General features: G+C 35.9%; 2 protein-coding genes across 2 annotated transcripts; both read right to left on the minus strand.

Moving 5' to 3' along the window:
• Positions 1-5,516: 5,516 nt before the first annotated feature.
• Positions 5,517-11,168, minus strand: LOC128177161 (uncharacterized). Its single transcript, XM_052843747.1, has one exon. It carries the CDS (start codon positions 11,166-11,168, stop codon positions 5,517-5,519), a length of 5,652 nt encoding a protein of 1,883 aa, XP_052699707.1.
• Positions 11,169-19,434: 8,266 nt separating this feature from the next.
• On the minus strand, positions 19,435-24,788 carry LOC128174735 (ADP-ribosylation factor-like protein 1). Its single transcript, XM_052840212.1, has 6 exons — positions 24,738-24,788; positions 22,349-22,483; positions 22,152-22,233; positions 21,822-21,933; positions 21,397-21,575; positions 19,435-19,941 (listed from the first exon to the last, which is right to left on the minus strand). Exons 1-6 carry the CDS (start codon positions 24,739-24,741, stop codon positions 19,911-19,913), a joined length of 543 nt encoding a protein of 180 aa, XP_052696172.1. The 5' UTR covers positions 24,742-24,788; the 3' UTR covers positions 19,435-19,910.
• Positions 24,789-26,559: the final 1,771 nt, after the last annotated feature.

The following is a 26,559-nucleotide window of genomic DNA, read 5'->3' on the forward strand; positions in this document are numbered from 1 at the left end:
CCCCCCTCCCGCCCCGCTGACAGGAGCTCGCGCTGAATGTTTTTAATTGTCAAAACGATATCAAGATCTATCGAAAATCATATTTGGTGGCTTCTTCTCATGTGTAACATTTTGTTTCACTTTCCCACCTGTTTGTTTATTCGGTCAGTCTGTGTAAATTCAATCGCCACGTGCGACCGAGAATCTTGTGGCGCTTCAACGCACACAGCTCGGAACATATATAGCCCCAGGTCATCAATTGTTATGTAATTGAGTAACAGTTGGAATGGTGCTTTTACATAAAATAATAAATAATAAAATCATCCAGAAAAAAAGTTACCGTTACTCAATAGTCAATACCAAAAATAAAATCCGTATGATTGCAAACTGAAATCGGTTTTTCAGTATTCGGTGGGGTTTGTTTTTTCTGCTAACATTAGTATTTTTATTAGTTTCAGAGATTACGATGTAAAAACACAAACAGTAAATACACCTGATATAATTTACATTGATTATGTTGAAAAATATTTAAAATTAAATTAGTCACATTCGTAAGATAAAAATGTTCTACGAACAACCGATAATTTTTTTCCTATGTCGTATCATTCGCGCATAAATAAGCATGTTATGTACATGTACCTCAGAAAAAACCGAAATGATTACACAAAAAAGAAAGTTGTAATTAGTACTTCGGAATTTTTTTCTGAAAGTAATTTCACATTGTATTGAAAAGAATTAACAAGAAATAAAAATGATTTAAATTTTTGACTCAGTATTCGTATATATTACCGGCGCTTCGTACATGTGTAGCGGCGTACAGTGTATAGATTATTATAATCTGTTCGAATTAAATACCATGCGTAAAGATTCCCATAATAATTACTAGTAATTGCATGACTGTGTACATTGTAGGCAAATCCCTGTGTGTTAATTACTTCTAAGACTCTTTGTTTTCCGTTAACAGTGGTTTTAATAATTTTCATATAATTAGTAAATTTTATGTCATTTAAATTGTATGCTTCATCAAATACTGATTCCGATTACATTGAAGTCATTAATTTTCCATTGGCTATTGACAAAAAAAAAAAGAGACGCTTGACCATCCAATGAAAACAAATACACAGAGTTTGATTGACAGGTTCAGCCAAGTGCAGGAGACACCCGATGTCCGAGGTTATGTGTGCTGCTTGTACAAAGGCAAATGGTCTCAGTAAGAGTTATCGATATAAATAAATAAAAAAATATATATGCTTATCAAAACATGATCGTTTAAGTTACAGCGAAGTACATTGAAGCATTTAATAGGGGTTTACTCCAGAAAAGTTTCTACCTAATGTTTTGACTGACCTTTGTCCAATCAGATCGTAGCTGGGCGGAGTTAAGACATTGCCGCTCGTGACTTGAATGAGAGAAAGAAGAGAGAGAGAGAGAGAGAGAGAGAGAGAGAGAGAGAGAGAGAATTGAGTAAATTATAAGTGGTGCGTGCCGATAACGGAATAATCATTAGTTATAAACTTGCAAACACATTAATTAAGGTCTGTATAGAAAAATTACATGTATATCCTATATTGTATAACTTTAAAGCGTTTTAAAGAACGATTGTGAAAATTTCTTTGGCCGCACGCCGTCGACAACATGCACATGGATAAGAATGACGTAGCTTATATCCAACTAAATTTCCTAGCATGGAGTCCGAGAATACGGATATTAAATATTTTGAAATGCGAACGAATGATCACTTATGAACATGATGAATTTAGATGTAGTGTAAAGGAAAGGCAACGAAGGCGGATGCTTAGTGGAAAAGTAAAACGTCTAAGAACCATGAAATAAATTTACAACCTATGTTTAATTCCAGGAAGATTCGGCAAACTTTGATTTGATTATTAACGGTAACACTTGTAATAAAAACAGTTTCTTAAATATTCGTACAGTCTTCGATGGTTGACATTACCTTATCCTATTTCTGATCTATATATAGACATCGTTGTTCCCTGGTTAAAGGATTTCAAAACACTTCAAAGTTTCATAAATTTATAAAATATACTATACCATGTCCCGAGTTTTTTCTTCCACCACTTTTTGCTTGATATTTCAATAATAGTAAATGCCTTTGTGCTCAAACTACGTTCATCCACTTATATGAAAAATGTCCAGATTATATGTGTTGAAATATACCACTATACCACTTCAGGTTTCAATACACATCCCAATATTGAAAGTCTACAGGGATTTTGCATTGCATCAGCCATTAATAAGCCCAGATGATAACGTTAAAAAATTGCGCGAGGTATCCCGAGTACTTCCGAATGGAGAAAAGATGTAAACATTTCCCATTATAAATCTCCGTAAGAAAATTGTTTTCGTTCCTGTGAAATTTTATGAGTGAAAATTGTTCAATGAAGATATCTTGGATATATTCCCTTTCATCAATATCAGTTGTGTTTCTTTCATAGGTATGTGTATTTTTATTAAAAATCATCAAAAATTGATGGAAGCAATAACTTGGGACATACTATAGACCGTGATTTGTCACTTTATACTATAACTATTGTTGATAGATAGTTCACTCATCTGCGTCATCTATAATTTACTCCATTAACCAGTTAGCTCTCTCTCTCTCTCTCTCTCTCTCTCTCTCTCTCTCTCTCTCTCTCTCTCTCACACATACGCAACAACGGAAGACCTACTCGTGGCTTTGCCACGAGCTCTGCTCTAGTTTGTCTATCTCTTTATTAATTTTAAGCATAGATAAGCAATTCCTAACGTTTAACACATTCGTTTTAGGTTTTAAACTGGAATTTTTACTTCAACGTTCAAAATGTAAACAAACGCTTTGTTTACATAGCGAAGAATTTCAAGCTCTGTTACTCGCTTATTACTCAACAAATGACACTCAAATTTCGGTTGCCTATTAAAAATGCCTTTATGAAGCATTGTAAATATTAAAACTAGAAAAATAATTTTTGACCAAAATCGTGACCATGTCCCTTTAAATACCATGATTGAACAAACCAACTTAACGGTCGCCCTGCGCAAGAACTTGCTTGCTATACGTTATCTAGAAGAGAAACATCATCTGATAAAATCAAATGGTTTATTTTTATCTTTGATAGAGATTTATGGGGAATCATCGTAACAGGTTTTTGCAGCAAAATACATTTCTAATTAATGAAGCTCATAATGCTTTAAATTGGTTCTTGTTTTGAATTTTTAGCGTAACTGTTACAAAAAGATTATATTTCTTTAAATTTAATTTTGCCTTGAGAATTGTTAAGAATTATTCTATTTCTTTTATTTGCCAGAAAAAAGGTTAATTTCTTGCAATGGCGAATGTTTATAACAGAACTGGGATTGTCTGGCATAGCATTCAGTAATTGAGTTTCTAGACTACGGTAAATAAGGCATTGCATCACAGTTATATGCATAACACTATTATAAATATCATGCATTTATGTTATCCCGACAAAGAATATTCATTGTTAATCGGCCCAGAGCGCCTTTGATAGGTTGGGATTCGAATCTACATGTGTATATCTTAGGGCCGTCTTCATACAGATAATGAATTTCTACTTGACGTAAAGCTCAATTAATATTCTATGGTATCAATTTCTTCATAGGATTTAGTACAGTTTCCAGATGCGTGAATGCTGCTTGGTCCGATTTTCCATCAAAGTTTGTGACCGCTTTTTAACGATGGTTATGCTAAGTATGTGTATAAATAAAGACATTGTAGTAGTTTTCCCGATCAAATAAGCCGTATTTCAATGAAAATGATGTGCAAAATTTGTTTTAAAAACAAGCAACACTATAGGGTATCGGCTTATTTAGCCTCATATTTAAAATTCGACCCTTGCCGTTGAGGCGACTATGGTTGTATAACGTCTTTGACATCGCTATAAATAAAGGTCATTATATTTTGGCAAATCAAAAATAAACTTGACGTTTAAATTTTGTTCAGTAATATTTCTGAAGTTTGCTTTGTTTACAATCGATGCATAACATGCGGGTTGGATAAATCTAATCATTTGATACTGTTATAAATAAAAAATCGAACCATGCCACCATGATATTATTTATTTTCAGTGATATTGATGAAACCACGGTACAATTCATCAAATTCAATGAGTGTCGAGCATGCCTTGGTAAATGAAGAGAAAGATTCTTTCAGAGTGTTTTAAACAGTCGATTTTCCGTCAGTCAGGGCAAGAAATAAAGTGGTATGGTTTATCATAAATCAAAAATTTAGAGGTTTTACAAAATTTTTATAGAATTTTAAAGTTATTTCAATATCTTAAATGTAGAAATTAATAATCGCCATGAGAATATATCTATGGATGTGTTTTATTCGACTCGACATAAAAAAAAAACCTCAGTATTGCAGTTCATATTCGCTGATTTTTGGTGATTTTTTGTGTAATTAATAATTCATGAAAAGCAAAAAGGAAAAGAAAATGCAAAGCTTTCATAATCTTATTCAGCTACTAGTATTTAATTAAGAAGTCGTGAAATTAAAATCAATAGTTGTAGAAATTTCCAGATACATGGGTTCTTTGAACCGGATGTTAGACTTCTTCGAGGGAATAAATGCAAGGAAAAAGAAAGGTGGCATATCTTGAATATCAAATGATCGGGTGTTTTCTATCGCTTGATTACTCCGACTTTTATGAAGAAATTATTTCGGGCATTGTGGTTCTTATGTCTTAAATATGTACATGAATAAAATCTCACAAATTAAAGCATAGCACTTGGATCATAAAAGCTGCAATTTACATTAAATTAAAGTCATTTTATTGCATATGGTGTTCTGGATTAAGAATGCATACTTGTCTCCATACTTTATTAGTAAAAAGCTACAAAAAACAAATGAATTGTTGTTACAATACACATACATTTACAAAGATAATAACTATGACAATAATGCGACTCCATACATTTCTGTATACAAATGTATTATTGACTAGAACTGCTTTCCATAGATTTAAGTTTCATCAGCAACCACGTGTTTTGCAAAACCTTCCAAAATTACAACATTAACATTTACTTATACACCGTAAATCTGCCAAGAACTTATACTGTATGATAAAATACAGACTTATATTGTATGCTTATACAATGAAACAATTGCATGCTATGCAAAATATGAATCTGCGCACTATGCAGAAAGTAGGTCATGTCGGCCGATAGACATTGGAGAGAAATACTCAACTATCATGAAAATGCAAGCTTATGCATACTAGAATTTCACTAAAAACTCTGGAAAGATACATATACAATGCGATAAACATACACTTACACTATGGCACTGCACACTTCACACAAAACGACATAATGCTCTGTAGCAAAACAGCTCGGCTCCAGCCGACATGTGAAACTCAAAATGTTTACTCAGTAAGTCGTACATAGAATGTTTCTTGAACATCACACTCCCCGCCTAATATCCCAAGGATATTACAATTATACAAAATTATAAATCATATACACAAAAATCTAAACAGTATGTGAGCAAACTAAAGCACACTAATAAACTGAACAAGTTAGTCAATCAGTAGCACCAATTCCGTTATTGGTCGAATGTAGGTTGTGTCCTTGCCGTCTTTGATCACCCGAACTTCAACTGTTCTCACTTTCTGATCGTCGCTTTCGAAAGTCTTCACAATCAAACCCATCGGCCACTGTCCACGGTGCAACTCCTTGTCACGTAATAGGACCACGTCACCTTCCTTCACGTCAGGACGTTCCTCACACCATTTCCTTCTTGCTTGGAGATTCTGTAAGTATCCATCCTTCCAACGCTTCCAAAAGGTATCGGAAAGGTGTTGTACATGTTTCCACTGAGCTTTGTAGATATCCTTTATGTTGCCACAAATCTGTGGAGGAATGTCTGTGAAACCTTTCTGGGTAAGTAGCATTGACGGACTGATGACATAAGGACTGTCAGGATCACATGACAGTGAACAAATAGGACGGGAGTTCACGATTGCACACACTTCACACATGAATGTGCACAAGACTTCATGGGACAACTGTTTCGCATCTGGGTTCAACAACATGGCGTCTAGTATCTTGCGAGAGATCCCAATCATCCTCTCCCATGATCCTCCTCTGTGTGATGCATGGGGTGGATTAAAGGTCCATGTTATCCTGTTGTTGCGAAGGTAATCTCTAATAGGTCGTTTCTCTGTATAAACGGCATCCGCTTGAATCGCGTCCAGGGCGCCTAAGAAGTTGGTCCCTCGGTCCGAACGCATCTCCTTCACTGGGCCACGCAGAGACACAAAACGTCGCAGTGCATTTATGAATGATGAAGAGCTCATCTCTTCTATGACTTCTATGTGAATGGCCCTTGAAGTCAAACATGTAAAAAGTACCGCCCATCTTTTGTTGTGAGATAATCCTCCTCTGGTCTTGCGCGCGGCTACAGTCCACGGGCCAAACACGTCGACACCTACTGCTGAGAAAGGAGGACCAGGCATCAGTCTGTCTGCAGGTAAGTCACTCATGCGCTGGTGTTCCAGTTTTCCTCGGAGTTTCCTGCAGGTAACGCACTTGTGTATAACTGAGTTCACAAGTGTCTTACAGCCAGTGATCCAGAACCCACCGGACCTCACTGCACCTTCTGAGATAAGTCTTCCTTGGTGATAAACTTTGCTGTGGAAATGGGACACAAGAATTCTTGCAACATGAGATTTTCCAGGGATGATTATTGGGTTCTTCTCATCAACAGGAAGGTTAGATTGGTTGAGACGTCCGCCAACACGTACCGTGCCCCGTTTGTCCATAAATGGGTTCAAAGTTACAATGCAGCTTGAAGGGGGTACAGGTTTACCGTCTTTCAAAGATCTGATCTCTTCCTTATAAAAGAAAGCTTGTACTTCCTGCAGGATGAAATGCTCAGCTTCTTGCATGACCTCAACATCGAATGCTGCTGAAACTGCAGCTCCTCTTTTCAATCGGCAAATCTTCTTCAGATTATAAACAGCACGCACCAAACTTTTCCAAGTTGAAAAGTTTTCAAATCTTGCCACAAATGGTGTGTTTATTTCCGTTTTCTTTACTTTTACTTCTGGACGTACATTATTGTCTTCTTCAGGAGAGACCAAAGGAAAGGTAAGAACTTCTTCTTTACTATGAGGAGATCTGAGTAAAAGTGGTCCTCTAAGCCAGTCACTCTCTGCTAGCTCTTCTACCGATGTCAAACATCTAGTCCCTATGTCTGCTGGATTCTGCGCAGTTGGTACAAATTTCCACTGTAAAGGCTTAGAGCGTCTGTGGATGACAGCCACTCGGTTCGAGACATAGTTATAAAATCTGCGAGTTTGGTTGTTCAGGTAACCTAGTACTACCTTACTATCTGTGTAGTACGTCGCTGCATCTGGGTCGATATCCAAGTGTTTGAACACTGTCTGAGCCAACTGTGTGCCCAAGACTGCTGCACAAAGTTCAAGACGCGGGATAGTTGTAGTCTGAAGTGGGGCTATCTTAGATTTCCCAATGACGAATCCAACGTGGACATCACCAGAGTTGCTGATTGTACGCAGGTACACCACTGCTGAGATTGCTTTCTCAGAAGCGTCCGAGAATATATGTATTTCCCTCATGTGAGTACGGCTTAAGGAAAGCTGCGTAAACATTCTTGGAATGTGCAAGTCTTCTAGAGAGCTGAGGGAGTCCTTCCATCTTGTCCACTCTTCCTCTCGGTCACTAGGTAAAGGATCATCCCAACTACTGTTGCACTCACCCACTTCTCTATACAGAATTCTGCCATGTATCACTATGGGTGCAATAAAACCCAAAGGGTCGAACAAGCTGTTGACAACAGAAAGAAGTCCTCTCTTTGTGAAGGGTTTCTCTAGAATGCGTGTGCTGTATGTGAAGCTGTCCGAGTTAATGTCCCATGACAGGCCTAGACTGTGCTGGACAGGCAAATCATCAGATCCAATGTCCAGTGACATTAAGTTCTTTTCCAAGTCCTCAGATGGAAAAGCTTCCATGACTTCCACATCGTTTGACACAATCTTATGGAGTCTGATTCTTGCATTGTTCAACGCAACCTGAGTCTTCTTTAGCAATCTAATGGCTTCTGCACTAGAGGGCAAGGAGATAAGACCATCATCCACATAAAAGTTCTTCATCACGTAATTCCTTACATCACTATCTTCGTTCTCTACTGTTTTCCGTAGACCATAAGTGGCCACTGCCGGTGAAGGTGTGTTCCCAAACACGTGAACCTTCATTCGGTACTCAATAAGTTCTTCATCCGAGTCGTTATTCTTGTACCAGAGGAACCTCAAAAAGTCTCTGTCCTCTTCACTAACAAGGAATGAGTAAAACATCTGCTGGATGTCCGCCATGATGGCTACTTTGTCCATACGGAAACGTAACAGTATACCAAGCAAGTCATTCGTTAGATTAGGTCCTGACAGTAAGACACTATTGAGAGAGAGACCTTCATAACTCACTGATGAGTCGAAAACTCCACGTATTTTGTCTGGTTTTCGTGGATGATACACTCCAAAAAGAGGTAAAAACCAGCACTCTTTTCCTGGAGGAACAGGTGGTGCAATCTCTAAAGCGTCGCTTTCTGTGATTGATTTCATAAACGTGATCATGTGCTCCCTCTTTATAGGGTTCCGCTTCAAATCCCTGTCTAGCATCAGCGCACGCTTTAACGCTTGACTTCTGTTGTTCCCTAACTGCGGTCTACGAAGCTTAAAAGGGAGTGGAGCTTTCCATCTCCCGTCTTCATCTTTCACAAACTCATTGTCCATAATCCTGAGGAACTGGCGATCTTCGACAGAGATCCCAACTTCGTCATCATCCCTGTTCCGCTCGAAAATGTGGAACCCAACATCGTCTCGACAGGATGCGATGTCCTCCTTTAGATGGAAACTGTTAGGACAGGGTTGAAAAATCGACTGACGTTCACAGGTAACTATGTTAGTCTTGAGCACATTGATAGTCGATGGTTTATGCGACTTGTTGATACATACATCTCCAATGACGACCCAACCTAGTTTCAGCTGCAACGCAAAGGGTGAGTTCTTAGGTCCAAGTCTCTGAGACAGCACATAATGGGCCTCCAGTAGGTCACGTCCTATGAGTAGTAGAATTTCCGCTTGTGGATTCATAGGAGCTAAAGGTAGGTCTTGAAGATGTGGGTGATGTTTCACTACATCAAGGGTCGGTATTTCATGTTTCTCATTGGGAATTTCATTACATTCTGTAATGGTAGGCAGTTCCATCACAACAGAACCATCAGTCGTTGCTACCATCAGACCTGATATCCTACGACCACTCGTCTGTATGCGACCCGCACATGAGGTAAGTGTAAAGAAATGTGTCTGTAAGTGAGGCACATTCATAAAGTCAAACAGTTCTGATCTTGCGAGTGTTGTGTTGCTCTGGTCATCAATCAGAGCATAGATGCGTAAACGTTGTGAAGGGGTTCCTTTCGGATATACGTCCACAAGTACAGCCTTTGCACACGAACGTCCAGTAAACTGTTCACCACACACCGCCGTGCACTTAGAGAGGATGTTTGCTCCCTCCCCGCCATTCTGTCTCTGGCTTTCAGGTGGATGAAGAGCTGTAGGGTGCTGTGAACTTTCACATTCCTCACATCTTATATCTGCGCGGCAGGTCTTGAACGTATGCGTGTCTGATCCGCAACATCTGTAACACAAGTTATGTTCTCTGAGGAATAATTTCCGGTCACGAACGGATTTCTTCCTGAAAGCCCTGCACTCATTCAAGGTATGCTCAGCATCGTGGATAGGGCATCTCTTCCCTGTGGTCTTAAAGTCTCTTCCAGAGTCTTTAAAATCAGTCTTCTTGACATTCACTGATTTTGCAGGTTTGAAGTTCTGCTGGTTGTATCTTGGTGTCTCTTTGACAAAAGCCTGAGTCACTTGTAAGCCAGGGTCATTCATCATGGTTGACATTTCCTTCACAAATTCACAGAATATAGTAAATGGAGGGTAAGTAACTCCATGAGTCTGTTTGTACTTCGAGGCTTTAGAAGTCCACTTATTCTGCAAACCAGATGTTAACTTCTGAACAATGGGAAGCACTCCTACTGATGAGTCAAAATAACTGAATTGTTGATTGTATTTTGGATTTTCCTTTAACGCCAGTGTTTCGCTCAAAATATCTGAAAGTTCATACAACCGTCTTGGTTCGTTCGCACTGAGTCGGTGGAAATTCGCAAGCTTGGTCTTAATTGCTGTTTCGATCAGTTCAGGTGAGCCGTATCTTTCCTCCAGTCTAGTCCATAAGGTCTCACAGCCTTGTGTAGGATTTCCTATTGATGCTGCTCGGATGCTTTTAGCGTGTTCCTTAGAGCTAGGGCCCAACCATCTGATGAGGAGATCGAGTTCTTCTGAGGGCGAAACTGATGCCTCCTGAATAACTGACTTAAAACTGGTCTTCCAGGGTACAAAGTTCTCAGGTTTATCGTCAAAATTGACCAGCTTATTGATCATGAGTTCTTTCTTAAGTAGAAAGCTTGAAATATCAAACACAGTGTTCTTGGATGATTCCAATCCCTTGGGAACAGGTGTAGATATTCTCGTAACTGGGTTGACTGACTCGCTGTTAAGTTTCTCTGTTGCTTTGTGGGATTCCTCGTTCAACAATTCTGTCAGAGGTTCCTTTAAGGTTGTCTCTACTGGCTGTAGACTAATCCCTTCGACAAAGTTTCTTGCCCGTTCAATCGGATCCTCGACTTCTACGACAGGTTCGGCCACTGATTCGGAGGAAACAGAAATGTAGTCCGGTTCCATGCTCTCAAGAGCACGTAGCTTCGCTTCTGCCACAGCAGCATCTCTTTCGGCGTCAAGGACTTCCAGGTCCACTTGAATAGATGCCTGCTCTTTACGTAGTTTGGCTTCCTTCCGTGCGTACTGCAGTTTAGCCTTGGTCTCCTCCGCTTCAAGACGCTGCTGTGCCAAGGAGATGGAAGAGGCAGCAGATCGATGAGACCCAGCGCTTCTCCTTGATCGAATAGACTTTCTGTCTTCATGTTCCGCAGGCTTTGGGGAATCCCGAGGCTCCGCCTTTACCTGTATAGGCTTCGGAGTCTTCACTTGGACAGGATTGGGGCTCCTCATTGTCACAGGCTTGGGACTCATCACAAAGGACGACATTTCTGAGTCTAGCCCGCGCACAAACTCACTTACTTTGTCCATGAGTAAGTCTGTCACTACGTTCTGTGATGCTTTCTCTCTCTCACTCTCCTTTGTATTAGAGCGTTCCAGAAAGGCCAACAATTCTTCCTGAACTCCACAGTACTCTTTAGCGAGGTTGATCAGTCTATCTCGTTGGAGATGGTAAGATTCCTTAGAGTCTGTAGCCATTTCTTTCATCTCTGCTTCTAACTTCCTACGCACAGTTCTCAGTTTTGTCCAAAATTTTGAAACAGACTGTTCGAAGAGAGCTCTTCCTGTCTCTGTCAAAACGATCTTCCTTCTGGGACGACCACTTGTGTCCTCTTCTGTTGGATTCATGGTTGCCATGTGTGCTTGTAGAGCCAGTCTTTTTACTGTTCTGGATTAAGAATGCATACTTGTCTCCATACTTTATTAGTAAAAAGCTACAAAAAACAAATGAATTGTTGTTACAATACACATACATTTACAAAGATAATAACTATGACAATAATGCGACTCCATACATTTCTGTATACAAATGTATTATTGACTAGAACTGCTTTCCATAGATTTAAGTTTCATCAGCAACCACGTGTTTTGCAAAACCTTCCAAAATTACAACATTAACATTTACTTATACACCGTAAATCTGCCAAGAACTTATACTGTATGATAAAATACAGACTTATATTGTATGCTTATACAATGAAACAATTGCATGCTATGCAAAATATGAATCTGCGCACTATGCAGAAAGTAGGTCATGTCGGCCGATAGACATTGGAGAGAAATACTCAACTATCATGAAAATGCAAGCTTATGCATACTAGAATTTCACTAAAAACTCTGGAAAGATACATATACAATGCGATAAACATACACTTACACTATGGCACTGCACACTTCACACAAAACGACATAATGCTCTGTAGCAAAACAGCTCGGCTCCAGCCGACATGTGAAACTCAAAATGTTTACTCAGTAAGTCGTACATAGAATGTTTCTTGAACATCACATATGGAATGAGAAAATAAGAATAATTGGTACCAAGGTAGTATGACAACATTATCAAAGTCACCTCAACACTCAATTAAATCACCTCTGACGAATTAATCGAAATTGATTTCACTTCTAGAATTCATTATTAGCTGGATCTGTTTCATGTCATTATGACCAAGATGACAGTAGTCAAGATAGGACTTGAAACAAATTGTCATCATGCAAAGTGAATTCTTTTGGAATTCTTTTTTTTTTTTTTCAAAAAATATTGAAAAACCATCATTGCACAAACTGTGTGCCTGGTGTTTAAGGCCTATTTGCAATCATGAAAAAAAAACCATGTGTCTAGAAATTTCATGCAACATTTCATATTGTATTCCGGTGATTCCTGTTTTGTTGCTGAACCTGTTGTAAGTATGTACAATAACCATTAAGTTAAACGTGTTCGAAAGCATGCATGAGACATATATGTAATCTATTTTTATTTAGTGACATTAAATGTTTGATACCTTAAGCTTGTACATTGTAATAGCAAACATTATTTTTGAAATGCCTATTACGATGGAATTATTAATATCACCTAAAAGTTAACAACAAATTTCTCAGTGATGTGTAAACCACAGAGAAGCAATGAAGAAATGTAAATATAGTATTACTTAATATAAAGGCAACTACGATTACTTGAATGACATTTCTTTAAACAGATATGTACTAAACGCGTACAATCGATACAATAAAGGGTATATACAGTGGTAAAGTCAAACTGGAAAAAGAATTACCGGAAGGACATCTTGCTCATTAAGGATACATGACTGATTTTCAAAATACATTAAACGGGCATGAGTTTCTATCCTGAAACTCTTTTATTGAGGATGTACAGTCTCGTTTTCAAAGAGAGATATCTTAAGATAATTGGTTAACTCATCACAAACAAATTGATAGATTTTATTTTAAATCTAAAATCTTTTTTTAACATATATACTTTAGACAATCCCTTTTAGACTTTTAGAAGTAGAATTTATTTAAAAAAATAAATAGATATCCGTTAATAGTCAGGTTTTACAAAGATTTCGTATTTTTTATAGTTAGGTTGTACAACTTTAAGATTTGTTGTTATGTTATTCTACATAAAAGATCAGTACTAACATCCATTACCAAGCTCAGCGACATGTTCATTCAGCAGTCAAATCTTTGATCATCCTTTAGTAAATTCAACCATTAATGAGGTATCATTAAAAGACAAGTACATGTATCGTTAAATCGCTGTTACTGTAGCATTATCTGGTCTTGGTTGACAAAAAAAAAACTTTGCTTTAAGGATATATAAGTTCATAATAGGTGAATCATACTGTGACTTAAAAAAATGAAAGCTCGTGGCATATATCGTATATATACCTTAAGCTCTTCATCACAAATAATAAAACGAACTCCGTAAATTAAACACTTGATATCATATTGTAGCAAAAAGTATTAAACATAAAATGTGCTATTTAGTTGGAGAATTTATGATTGGTTTGAGGCTGGATTTGGTGACAAACTAAGTGTTCCGTGGACGTTGATATTATCAGTTCATTCTTCAAAGCCTATAAGTAATATCGTAATTCATATCACATATCTATAAATGTCGCGCACTACATCCAATATATTGGTAAAAAGATGTGAATCTTTTGAAGAAGTGTAATTTAACATAAAATTTCCATATGCTATATTTAGATACTTTGATAATCGAACATTCAAACCACCCTAGAGTAAAAAGGGGTGCATGATTCATTACTCGTAAATATAGGTTATTGGGTAATGGCTTTAATAGTTAATATAGTTATTTGTGCTTTTTCTATGGATGAGAGAGAGAGAGAGGGGGAGAGAGAGAGAGGGGGTATTATTTGCTGCAACATCTCTGTGTACTTTTATGACGCAGATCCCCAAAATTAAAAAAAATATCTTCGATTGCTGGGAAATTCAGAACTGATAGCGCTACCATACAAGTACATGACTGTGTTATTCAAGTCAGAGATGGAGCATTTATATAATGAACTGATGTTTTTTACAGAATTTCAGAATTAAAGCAATAATGAGAAGCCGTATAAGATAAATGTCTGACAGAAATATCAGCATCAGTACAAGATCTGACGTGGCTCGTTTTTCCAATATCGTACGTATAGCTTAAATAAGTAAAGATTCTTGCACTTTTTGATAAACACTGTTAAAAGTGAAACCTTGCATCGGAAATTATTTTGATATCACAATGTACAATTAGTAAGCTAAAGTTCCATCATAAAAGTGTGATGGACCTAATCCGATTAGGGCGCTTACGCGGCTTTATCATACCTCACTATGTTTATTTTATGTAATTTTAAAAATACACATGTAATTCTATTAAAAATTTTAAATCCTTTTAAATCCTTTTTATATCAGAAAAAATGACATAAGAAAGAACCCGATAAACATTAGCTACGTTACGAAAAACGATTAGATCCCGGCGTATTCTAAGCTACATGTATCACCAGTCTTTCGGTATAATAAACAATTAATTGCATGAACGTTCGGAAAATATAAAAATTTGTTCCTCCAGAAAAATCATATTTCCCTTGGGCGTTATCTTCGGGAAATATGATTTTCCATGGGGGAGTAAATCTTCATATTTCCCTTTCAATCATTCATAAATGTATAACATTCACGAAACGTAAGAAAATTAAAGAAGATTATGGTCAGTAAGGATAGTATCCAATACTAGCAATGGGATCCATTTTTGTCTCTATTAAAATTACCCATTTAACTTACATTTTGATGAGATTTTCTTTTTCTTAATATACTAGCGTAAGATGTCAGTATAAAATTATAATTATATGTGTATCTTCATGCCCGATGAATTACTCAATGCATGGCTTGTCGTACTTTTGATCGTTACAGAAACAGAAAATTGTATTAAACCTACATAACTGCATAACACACAGCGTTGATTTCTTCAAAACCTTGGTGATTGTCTTCAATTGACAATGCACGAAAGCTCTATTGTTTTTGCTTTTGTTTCACACAAACCCTTCCACTCTGGAAATAAATGACTTTTCTACAGCACAATTTGGGACTTCCGGACTCCCCGGCAATTCGCCATGATGACACTGATGATTAACTTAATTAATGTTGTAATAACAGGATAAGAATTCAATATTTACATCAAACCATGCCAAGTTAATGTTAAAAAAACGCACATTTTTCTCGCACGACCTGCTTGATTGCTATGTAATAATGGTTAATTCTCGTTCTTTGCGTATAGAAAAAAGCAGGAATGATTGATGCCCAAAGAGCCGTTCAAAATTGTTTTTGACGCCATCAATCAAAATGTCGATGCTTTTCCTGAAAATCAAGCAGAGGATGTTATTTTTGTGTGTTATTGGATGGACTACACATCTTTTTATTACTGTGCATTACAGTACATTACTGTCGAATGAAAACTTAACCGTAAGATGCAACATTATTTTACAAAGGGATGCGTATCCCCACATAAGACAAGCAATATAAACAAATCATATGGCAGCCTTATATATGCGATGCTATAAAAGTGTCACATTTTGAATTCAATTAATTCTTAGGATTTCGAACGTTGAACTGAAACAAAAATAGAAACTTAAAGCACAAAAAATTACACGCAATTCTCAACTACGTGCAAAAATCATACGTCACAGCAGTTATTATCCATCTTAAGTTGTAAGATTTAGTGCGCTTTGTGTGAAACAATCAACTAAAACCATATCTTTTGGAGAAAAACATCAATTCACTCATCTGAAATTTATAATGCATTGGTAATTTGAGTTAAGTATGTTCGTAAATATACTTGGCACTAATATTGTAGCTGCTTTGGGTGAAAAAATACATTGAACCTAAAATACATCTACAAGTACAGAAACAAGAGGCCAATTGGCCTTACATATGTAACGATCACCTGAGTAGCATATAACCCATACAAATACTTGTCGAGGAGTCTCATATATGCATTTAATTAATTAGGTTTCATTCTGGAGTAGAAAAATAAAAAATATAAATTTGTAATGACGACCACCTCCCTGCCTGAAGTCTTTCAAAAAGAACTGTAAAACCTATAATTTTGGCGAAAAACTCAGAGAGGGGGCGATAGGGATATCTCTTCATTCATAGAGGTGCGACAGGCGTCGATATCTTTACACTTATAGAGTTGGGCGACAGTGATATCTCTACACTCATAGAGTGGGGAACAGGAATATTTCTACACTTATAGAGTGGGGCGTCAAGGATATCTCTACACTCATAGAGTGGGCGACAGTGATATCTCTACACTCATAGAGTGGGGAACAGGGATATTTCTACACTTATAGAGTGGGGCGTCAAGGATATCTCTACACTTATAGAATGGGCGACAGTGATATCTCTACACTCATAGAGTGGGGAACAGGGATATTTCTACACTTATAGAGTGGGCGACAGTGATATCTCTACACTCATAGAGTGGGGAACAGGGATATTTCTACACTTATAAAGTGGGGCGTCAAGGATATCTCTACACTTATAGAGTGGGCGACAGTGATATCTCTACACTCATAGAGTGGGAAACAGGGATATTTCTACACTTATAAAGTGGGGCGTCAAGGATATCTCTACACTTATAGAATGGGCGACAGTGATATCTCTACACTCATAGAGTTGGGAACAGGGATATTTCTACACTTACAGAGTTGGGCGACAGTGATATCTCTACACTCATAGAGTGGGGAACAGGGATATTTCTACACTTATAGAGTGGGCCGTCAAGGATATATCTACACTTATAGAGTGGGCGACAGTGATATCTCTGCACTTATAGAGTGGGGAACAGGGATATTTCTACACTTATAGAGTGGGCGACAGTGATATCTCTACACTCATAGAGTGGGGAACAGGGATATTTCTACACTTATAAAGTGGGGCGTCAAGGATATCTCTACACTTATAGAGTGGGCGATAGTGATATCTCTACACTCATAGAGTAGGGAACAGGGATATTTCTACACTTATAGAGTGGGGCGTCAAGGATATCTCTACACTTATAGAGTGGGCGACAGTGATATCTCTACATTTAAAGAGTGAGGTCATACAGAGTGAAAGTGAAATTGATGCTTTAACATAGAGCGAATAAGGGTTCAAATGTCATGCACTTATGTATAAATTACGTGTTCGGAAAATATGAAAATAGTATTATAAGTTTATAACTAGTTGATATTGAAATATTATAAATTATAACTAATGTTGATATTGAAATATCAATGCTTTATTGTATATCAAATGCTACTATTCAAGAGATCGAAGTTTTTCATATGCAAATAGTATTTGTAACAATTGATAACTGATCTATTGTTAACTGTTGTAAAAGTCATCTAAATTTTTCATTTGATTTTACAATTCAGATAATAAAAGATCACTATGATCACTTTTGCACCCTACTGTATCACATAATTTGCAATTTATCCAATTTTTATTTAGTTTTACGTGTACATGTATTGAATAATAAATTGAATAAGATTGTGAATATTTTTTTGTTCAGTACGGTATGTACAATTTCATGTTTGTCATTTTATATCCAACTGAATTGATCATACATGAATGTTATAAAGTTTTGTGAGTGGCGTTCGCCATTTTTGTGATGTGTGCACGAGACCGGCGAGTATTGATTATCAATTAATCTGTCTTGTTGGAGGGCCTGGGAGAGAGAGAAACTCAGAGAGGATTGTGCCTTCTTATAAATTAAAAAAAAACTTAGATAAAACTGCGCCTTCTTATGAAAATAAAATCCAAACCGATAAAAAGCCAAGTCAAGATTGATATCACTTACAAAAATATTCTGATTCTGCCTGGACGTATTGATAACTTTTTATATATGCGTGTAATTATACGCTATGCAATAACTGGTTTTGAAAAAGCATAGGTTTTTTTTTTCAATTTTCCAAACTTTCAATAACGTAAAGAATTATTCTCATCTGAATATAGAGATTAATTGTTCCTTTCCATTATCATTTCAGCCAAATAGGGATCGGAAGCGTTAGATAATTAAGCACCGCACCGAGTGCAACAAAACACCTTTTTTAATTAATAAGGGAAATCCCACCGAGGATCAATCAAATGTTTCCAACTGGTTCCTTTTACCGGTGGTACGAATAAAAGCCATTTCTCAATTCTTTTCAAAAGCCTAAACTATAGGGATTACTAAAATCTGAAAACGAAGTAAATTGCATTGCATATTTAACCACGACGTCTTCCAGGCCCTGTTTATTTTGTTAATTACTGACGCTGTTTGTACCCGGCAGTTAGAAGTTGTACTATACAATCAGGATGGCGTCATTTTGAGTAAGATGTCATTCTCTTCCACTGTTTCTATCTTCCTGTTTCTGTGACGGTTACAGAAGTATTTATGTACTATTGCACACTTGTACCTTATTTCAGGATAATTTAAGTCCCATTTAGTCCGATTTAGACTACGTTTGAGTAGTATATTCAATATTGGCTTAATTTCAATTCTTTGTTCAAATGGCTGAATGACTAAAAAAATTAAGTTAAATCAGAATTTCCTACACAGGCACATTATGAATTAAATACAAAGTTTTAAGAAACTCTGACCGTGTTCAGCTGACGAACTGTTCGAGCAGTACATGGTATAACCGTTTATCCAATATTGGCCAAAGTTCCAAGTTAAAAGGGGGCTAAATTTCCTGAAGACATTAAATTTCTTGTGAATAAGCACAGCTTACTGACTTCCAAGTTTTATGAAATTCGAGTTGCGCTGACAGACGGACGGGCCAAAGACATTATATCCTTCCCAATTCGTGGCGGTGCTACTTAGGGTACATGCATATTATGATGCTACAATAAAGAAACCCTATTTGTTCTGATGACTCGTCATATAAACAATACACTATGTGAAATGATAATTTACTTGTAAATTAGAGAATAAACTTGTCCTGTGACATTGGGATTTCCATTCCGTGAATCGCAACTTGCCCCCGACACTGGTTAAACAGTTAAATTTGTGACTTGTTGTACATGTGTATGCTATTAGTTTAACGGGTATCCTCAGTTTAATTTTCTCAACAATGGAAAGATACACGAAGATCATAATTATTTACATCATTGTGTACAATTGTGGCCCAACAGAAATAAACCTATGACGAGCAATGATGTGTCAGTATTATGTCCCACGATTGGAATGTTCAAGAAATCTTTCAAAAAAACAGAATAAAAATGTATTTATATCGGTCTTTTCCGGTCTTTACCTTTTAATATTTTAAAAAAGAGCTAATTTTCATAAAGGTTTTAATTTTTTCAGTAATTCGTAAGCATTTTAATTCAACATATACATACTACATACATGTATATTCCATTCACACTTCACTCATGCTAATAAATATGAACAAGATGTGATATAATGCAGTTCATAATGTGATGACCAGTAACATAAGTCCACTCATCCTTCAGACTCTGGGAATGGATTTCAGTTTACGCCCATCTCAGCCACACACAATTTGTATTGCTTACTCCTATGATGCAGTAGTCCCCAAAATACATGTGTAATAAGATGGTCTGTCACTGATCTACTCCGGTTTCTCACATAAGGTCACAACATTACCAAAGCTGCACTTTAACATGTCATCAATATACAGTACACAAAGAAAAAGTAAAGTCTGAGGAATGAACTCGGTTCTCTTGTGTTTGTAGTGTCCTATAAAAGTTGTTCATCATAGCAAGAAAATAGGACAGTCTTTTTTCTCTCTCAAAGATTTTCTACTTTTGCTGTGTCAAAGTGTTGGCAAGCCTGCAAATAGTGAGAAACAAATAAGGTTAATGTTGGTACAAGAGGCAAACATTTAATGCTTAACAAAGGCCTAAACAGCTCAGTGACTTTTGTAAAGGCACGTAAAGGAAGCATTTTTATACATGTTATAGAACTGAACAAGAATTACTCCTGGTTCCTACTTAATAAAAGACTACATGTATTTTGTAGTTGATGGATACAGTTAAGCAACACATCGTATGGACTAAAAACAGGATTGATTGATACAAGCTATGAAGTTTAACAGCATAGCTGGAGAAGAAACAAACATTGTTTTGCAATGCCAGCAACTTTCATCATATCATCTGAACCATTTTAGGAAAGTATTTTATTGTTTAAATAAAATCAATCATATACCATTAAACAAAAACAAGACTTCCTCTGACAGGCAAGATTACTTCTGCACTAATGAGAATCTAAATGAACTTTTTCCCCTTATAATGAGCCTCTATTCGCCTTTTATCACTGAGTGATGAAGGGTTATTCCTGGCCACCATTTTCCTGTTAGAGTGGTCTGCATTAAAAGCTGTCTTTATTGAGGTCACTGACTTTACTCAATAGAAATTGATCCCTGGAAAATTTATAATCACTGAGGTGGTAGGGGATAGTTTTCTTAATGGTTGAGGAAATCTCAACCAGATACACATGCATGTATTAGTTAATTTTAGGGCAGATCTTAAAATTTTTTATTTGTATATACTTACAGTAAACGTGAACCTGACTCTTGAGAAGACATTTCAGAATAAATCATGTACAACTTATATCTAATACCCAAACACGAAGCCAGGGGCAATCTTAATATTTTACTGTTCTGTTTTAGCTTCCAGCCCTAAGCAGCTGCCATAAACAAACATGAGAAATGCAGGTTGATGTCTAACCATGAAAATAATCACTAGTTAGTGGCATTATGTGTTCTAATCCCACTCTGGGGTTTTTTCACATGTGCTTCACTACCCACAAAATGAATGCAATAAATATTCAAGCAATTTATATCCCTCAAATAATCATTTAAACCTTTGGCTCTCTCTTTATTTAAAATGTTTGATCGGGGCTTTTTCTGAGAAAATAGCCATAAGATCAATCTTTACGTGTTGTGTTTTATGTTATTGTTTTGGATTATATATTTTTTTTTTTTTATTTCTATGGGTCCTCAAATTGCAGTGACATATTAGAATACCTTTCATGACAGGTGGTCTCTTTCTTAAAGACTTCTTCCTTATATGAGACTTTTTTCCAAAGCATGTTTAAAACACCAATAGCATAATAGATTGTTTAACCCTTCATGACTTTCAGAAAAGAATAAATCTAGGATTAAACAGTCAAACAAACTGAAGCATTGCAGGTGCAGGTACATGAAATGAGATAAAGCTGGGGACCAATGCTTGATTTCCAGTAATAGTCTGTGGGGAAAAAAAAGAGTGGGTGATGAGTACCCACCATTCCATTGCCTCCTCTAGTCCAGTGCCTTTGATAGCTGATGTTTTGAAGATCTGATACTTATGTGTGGTGATGGATGTAAGACCAAGAGCATTGGCCACTTCACTGGGAGTCATAGCCCCCTCAATGTCTTGTTTATTGGCAAATATCACTAACACAGCCTTCTTCAGCTCATCCTCCTGGAAAAAGAAAGTATTTGATTAAAGTGAATAATACATATTTATCTTTAGAGGTTTCTGATTACAGGGAAAACAGTTATAAAAGCCATCAAAGAATTTGATAGATTTGATAGATGCAAGTTTTGACCACTTCTAGTGCGTTACAGTAGTGTCAAAAGAAGCTTGCACTGCAGGCCACACCAATCTAAAAATCATGTTTTAGATTTCATTAAATTAATGATTTGTGTAGTACCTTCTGAAACCTACCTCTAACATTGAGAACAATTCCTGTTTGGAAATTCCCATTCTCTCCCTATCCATACTATCTACTACATAGATGATTGCATCTGTATTTGAGTAATAACACCGCCAGTAAGGTCTGAAATTGCAAAACAGATATAAAGAAAGACAACTCAAAATAAAGCATTTTTAGCATGTTTAGAGAGATTTAAAAATCAAGCCTGAAAAAAAATTTCACCATGTTCACAGTTGGGATAAAATGATGCCCCTCAAGCTGGCACTATTATCTTACCTAATACTGGTTTGACCCCCTAAATCCCAAACCTGAAACTTCATGTTCTTGTACTGTGATCTTACCTAATACTGGTTTGTCCTCCTAAATCCCACACCTGAAACTTAAGGTTCTTGTACTGCACAGTTTCCACATTGAACCCAATCGCTGGAACATACAAGATATTGGTGATTATGGCAAGCAGGTATATTTACATGGTAAAGATGGGTGAGAGGGCATGAAAAAGTAACATGTACTGAAAACTCTTAAATTATCAACATACTTGGAATTGTTGTAACAACCTCTCCAACTTGTAATTTGTATAGGATTGTTGTTTTTCCTGCTCCATCAAGTCCCAATATCAAGATTCGTCTTTCTCTTGATCCAAATAATCCAGAGAAATAGCTCCATATACCACCTGTAAAATAATGAGACTGAGATTAAAAGGGGGCAAGTTATAAGGCCTTGAAGCCTCTGCTCATGATATTTTAAACTCCCTCAAATATTTCAGACAACTGTCTTCAGTGGATCAGGATTTCATATTGAAATTAGTAACTTTAGGATACTAAGCATATTTACCAAAAAATCTATAGGACATTCTGTCCTAAACCCTCTGAAACTATAGGCCAAGATGTATTGATCATAAAAAAGACACACACACTTATCAGTATAAATGATATGCAAAATAATGTGTTTATTTTGAAAATATTTTCCTGTAAAGCTGTTACTGTTATATAGGGACACAAATACTAATTATAATGCTGGTATATACATCCCTGGGTTTTAAAGATGTTTAATTCATGTGAAATATGACAATCTTTCCCATTTATCCTGATTTTCAATATGGAAAAGTCTTGTGTATAGCACAGTCTTGTGTATAGCACACACTTTTTCAGGTAAAATTTGGTCATATTAAATGGGGGTGTGTGTTAAATAGCAACAAAACTTTGACCCATTTTTACAGAGTGTGTTTCTGGATACAGCAGAAGTATGACTGCCCAAATCGCATGTTATTAATATACAAGGTGTATGAGTAAACACTTAATGTATTTTGTCAAAATAAAACCTTATTCTTAATTATAAGTTCACGTTTAAGAATATTTATTCATCTAGACCACTGTTTCTTGCATCAAACAGTACTTGTCAGTCTATTCACCCTTATGTAACTAGCCTCCTGATGATTTGTCCAGAGGTCAAAGTTCGTTTAAAAATTTCTGATGAAGCATGCATCTGTCTTGTGACAAGCTTCACCATTTTTACTCTAAAGAGTATGTAGCAGAATACAGGGTGACAAAGGAGACTCGGATATATAATCTATTTGTAAGCAATCTCCCTGGTAAGGACTGTTTACCAGAATGACGACAGAATAACTGTATGAAAAAATATTAAAAAATTCTTGAGACAACAGCAAAGTTGTCGAAAACCGTCGGTCCTGTTGGCAAGGCCGGTAAAAATTTGTCTGGACTGATAACTTAATTGAAATCGTCAGTCCAATATAGATCATGATCTATCTCATTCCAGCAGCCGATTTTTTCGACCTAAGCCCATTTCGCCAAAGGTAAAATTTATCAAACATGCCATTATAAAACATTTTTTGTATTTGAAGTATAGCCCTGTGTCATTAATTAAAAAAAAAATCAAAGCTAAATGGTGATAGCTTATATAACAGGTTGGGACCAATCCCCCAAATGGGATATGATAGCCCGTTTAGGATATTATTGCCCAAATGGGATATAAATTTTAAGTGACAAAAATAAAAAAAAAATTGATTTTGAAAATTTTTATATAAGGCCTAAAAAAAATAAATAGTGTGTTTAGGGTAACACTGATGAAAAAATTAGGTTAGGTAGGTGGTGATTTTTTTTTTTTTTTTTATCTTTTTTTTTTGCCTGAATCCTAAGAATGTTTGTTTGTTTCATATTTAAAAACATATTTTTTATTGGAAATAAAGTAAAATTCACAGTCGGATGAAATCAGGCATCTAAAAATGGTAGGATTGGGCCATTTTTGTAGGTTAGGTCGGGTTACCCGAACACACAACTTTTTTTTTTAGGCCTAAATCCGCATTAAAATAGATGAAATACAACAACTTTTGGTAAACAACTTATCTGTAGCTGTACTATTACGGAGATTGATCCCTCAGTATATTCAAAACTTCTTGGGGATCAAATTTACAAACTATAGACATATAGAAAAACTTTTTAACCAAAAGTTGTTGGATTTGATTCACATTAATGCGGATTTATATCAAAAATTTTAAAATCAAAATGTTTTATTTTTTCCACTTTAAATTTATATCCCATTTGGGCTATTATATCCGAAACGAGTATTATATCCCATTTGGGAGATTGGTCCCAACATGTATAAATGTAATACAAGTTTATTGTTTATACATATGGCACTACGTTTATTCCGCCGTTATCCCAGCAGTGATAATGACAAACTCTCTATACAAGAATAAATAGTATAAGAAACGTAATCCAACGCATGTATACATGTTCTGTGTAAGATTGACCGATTGTTACAATCGTTGGCTACAAAACATTTCGTCTGCCGAGAAAACTCGGGTGCAAACAAAATTATCGAGAGAGGGGTTATTATGCTAGATTCATAATAACGAGGAATATTTGAATATGATAATTTCATTTAAAGCTCTGCATGTATTAACTTACCCATATCTGCAATGCAACTTAAAAGGACTTTATGATATTAAACTTTATCATGAGTTTATGATCAATGATGTGATCTGTCAAACGTGTACACAGCCTTTGCGCATGCTTATTTCACAAGTAGAGCTGTTTTCATATTTTCGAACCCTCCATCTGAAAACTTGACTATTCGGATAAATACGGAAATTCCAGTAAGGTGCAAAATATGAATAAGTTAAAGCATAAATGAACATTTTTTATACGTGTATATTATATTATACTAGAGAGAAATAGTACAATTTTGTGAAAAAAATTAAATGCAACATTAAAGGTGGACATTTTCAACAATGTTAAAACTTTGAAATCTAATTTCTAAGGAATTCCCGACATTTATCTTAGAATTCACTTTATTTATTCCCAAAATTAATTAATGTAGAAATTTTTGATTTTATAATCAATCTGGAAACGTTGTTTAAAAAAACGACAATATTTTATTGTACTTAAATGTACATGTCATGCCCGGCCCCTCTTGTTTCATAAACATTCCAATTACACGGCGTATGTATGTTCATACAACTACTGTATAACTGATCAGAATTTATAATAATTTTTCTTGAAATAAAGCATTTCTCTTATTGTAAAGATACTCATTTCTTAAACTTGGTTAAAACACCTTTTAAATGCATTTAATATTTTTAAAGAGTTGCAGAATTGTTAAAATAGAAATAAAAAATAGTTTCTAAACTGACTTCACAAAATCCATTCACCAAAAAACAATCAGTTTCTGTGTTGGATCCGCTCACGTAAATTGCTACTTTGTGTAGCAGCGATAGATACGTCAGCAATCTCTTTAACTAGTAGCGATCTCCGTGAGCGCCGGATTACTTGTGTAGTAGCAATATCATGGCTACATGAGATCGATACCCTTTAGTAGTAGTAAGGATCTCGAGGATCTCATTTTAATCAAAATGCCAAAACATCTTGATCAACAATATTTTTTCCATTCATTTGAATTTATAAAGGCCTATATATATTTTTGGGAATTGGTCTTAATCAACTCTCTTATGATGTTACTCTGGCAAACCATAAGTGAAACAGTGTTTGGACCTAAGCACAAATCATCGCCGCTGACAAGATTTAGTTCTTGAAAATAATAGAAAAAGTCGATGTAACGTATGCTGAAGCATTGTTTTTCAAGGAAACTTATCTATAAACACTTTGAAAAAAGTCAGATTTTATTTAATACGAAGAATTTAGATATTTCTGTAGTCTCATGTGTTCCTACGCCAGAGTGTAATAAAGTCTCGTTCAACCAAGCCGAGCTGGTTGAACGATTCTAGAGTTCGAAATCAATAGTGCTTGGATCCATACAATTTTTAGAATTTTTTCGATTACTAATACATAGTTTTAAATCTATCTTTAAATATTACACAACCTGATTCATATGGGGTTGCAATTTCTCGAAATTAATATTCTTGTCGGAAAAGTCTAAAAATTCATAAAATAAAAAAGTGCGTAATTCAAATACAGACTAGAAACTAATTGCCATGATAGATAAGTTGATTTTAAAATAAATGAAAATCGATAAAATCAACTCCCCTAGCTCAGTACTTTGATTTGCTATTTTGTATTGGAGGAAACAAAATCTCACTGAAAGTATTGTCTTGAACATTTTAGTGCGTTACGGTTTTAAATGAGTAACATTGAACTGATAACTATTACTCTCAGTCTGTCCCTGGATTTGGCTTCCACAATTTTTTGCTTGATATTTCGATAATTATAAATACCTTAATTTGTGCTAAAACTACGTTCATCCACCAATTAAATATGAAAAATGTCTAGACCG

This window comes from Crassostrea angulata, chromosome 1 (assembly GCF_025612915.1).
Source record: "Crassostrea angulata isolate pt1a10 chromosome 1, ASM2561291v2, whole genome shotgun sequence".
NCBI classification, from domain to species: domain Eukaryota; kingdom Metazoa; phylum Mollusca; class Bivalvia; order Ostreida; family Ostreidae; genus Magallana; species Magallana angulata.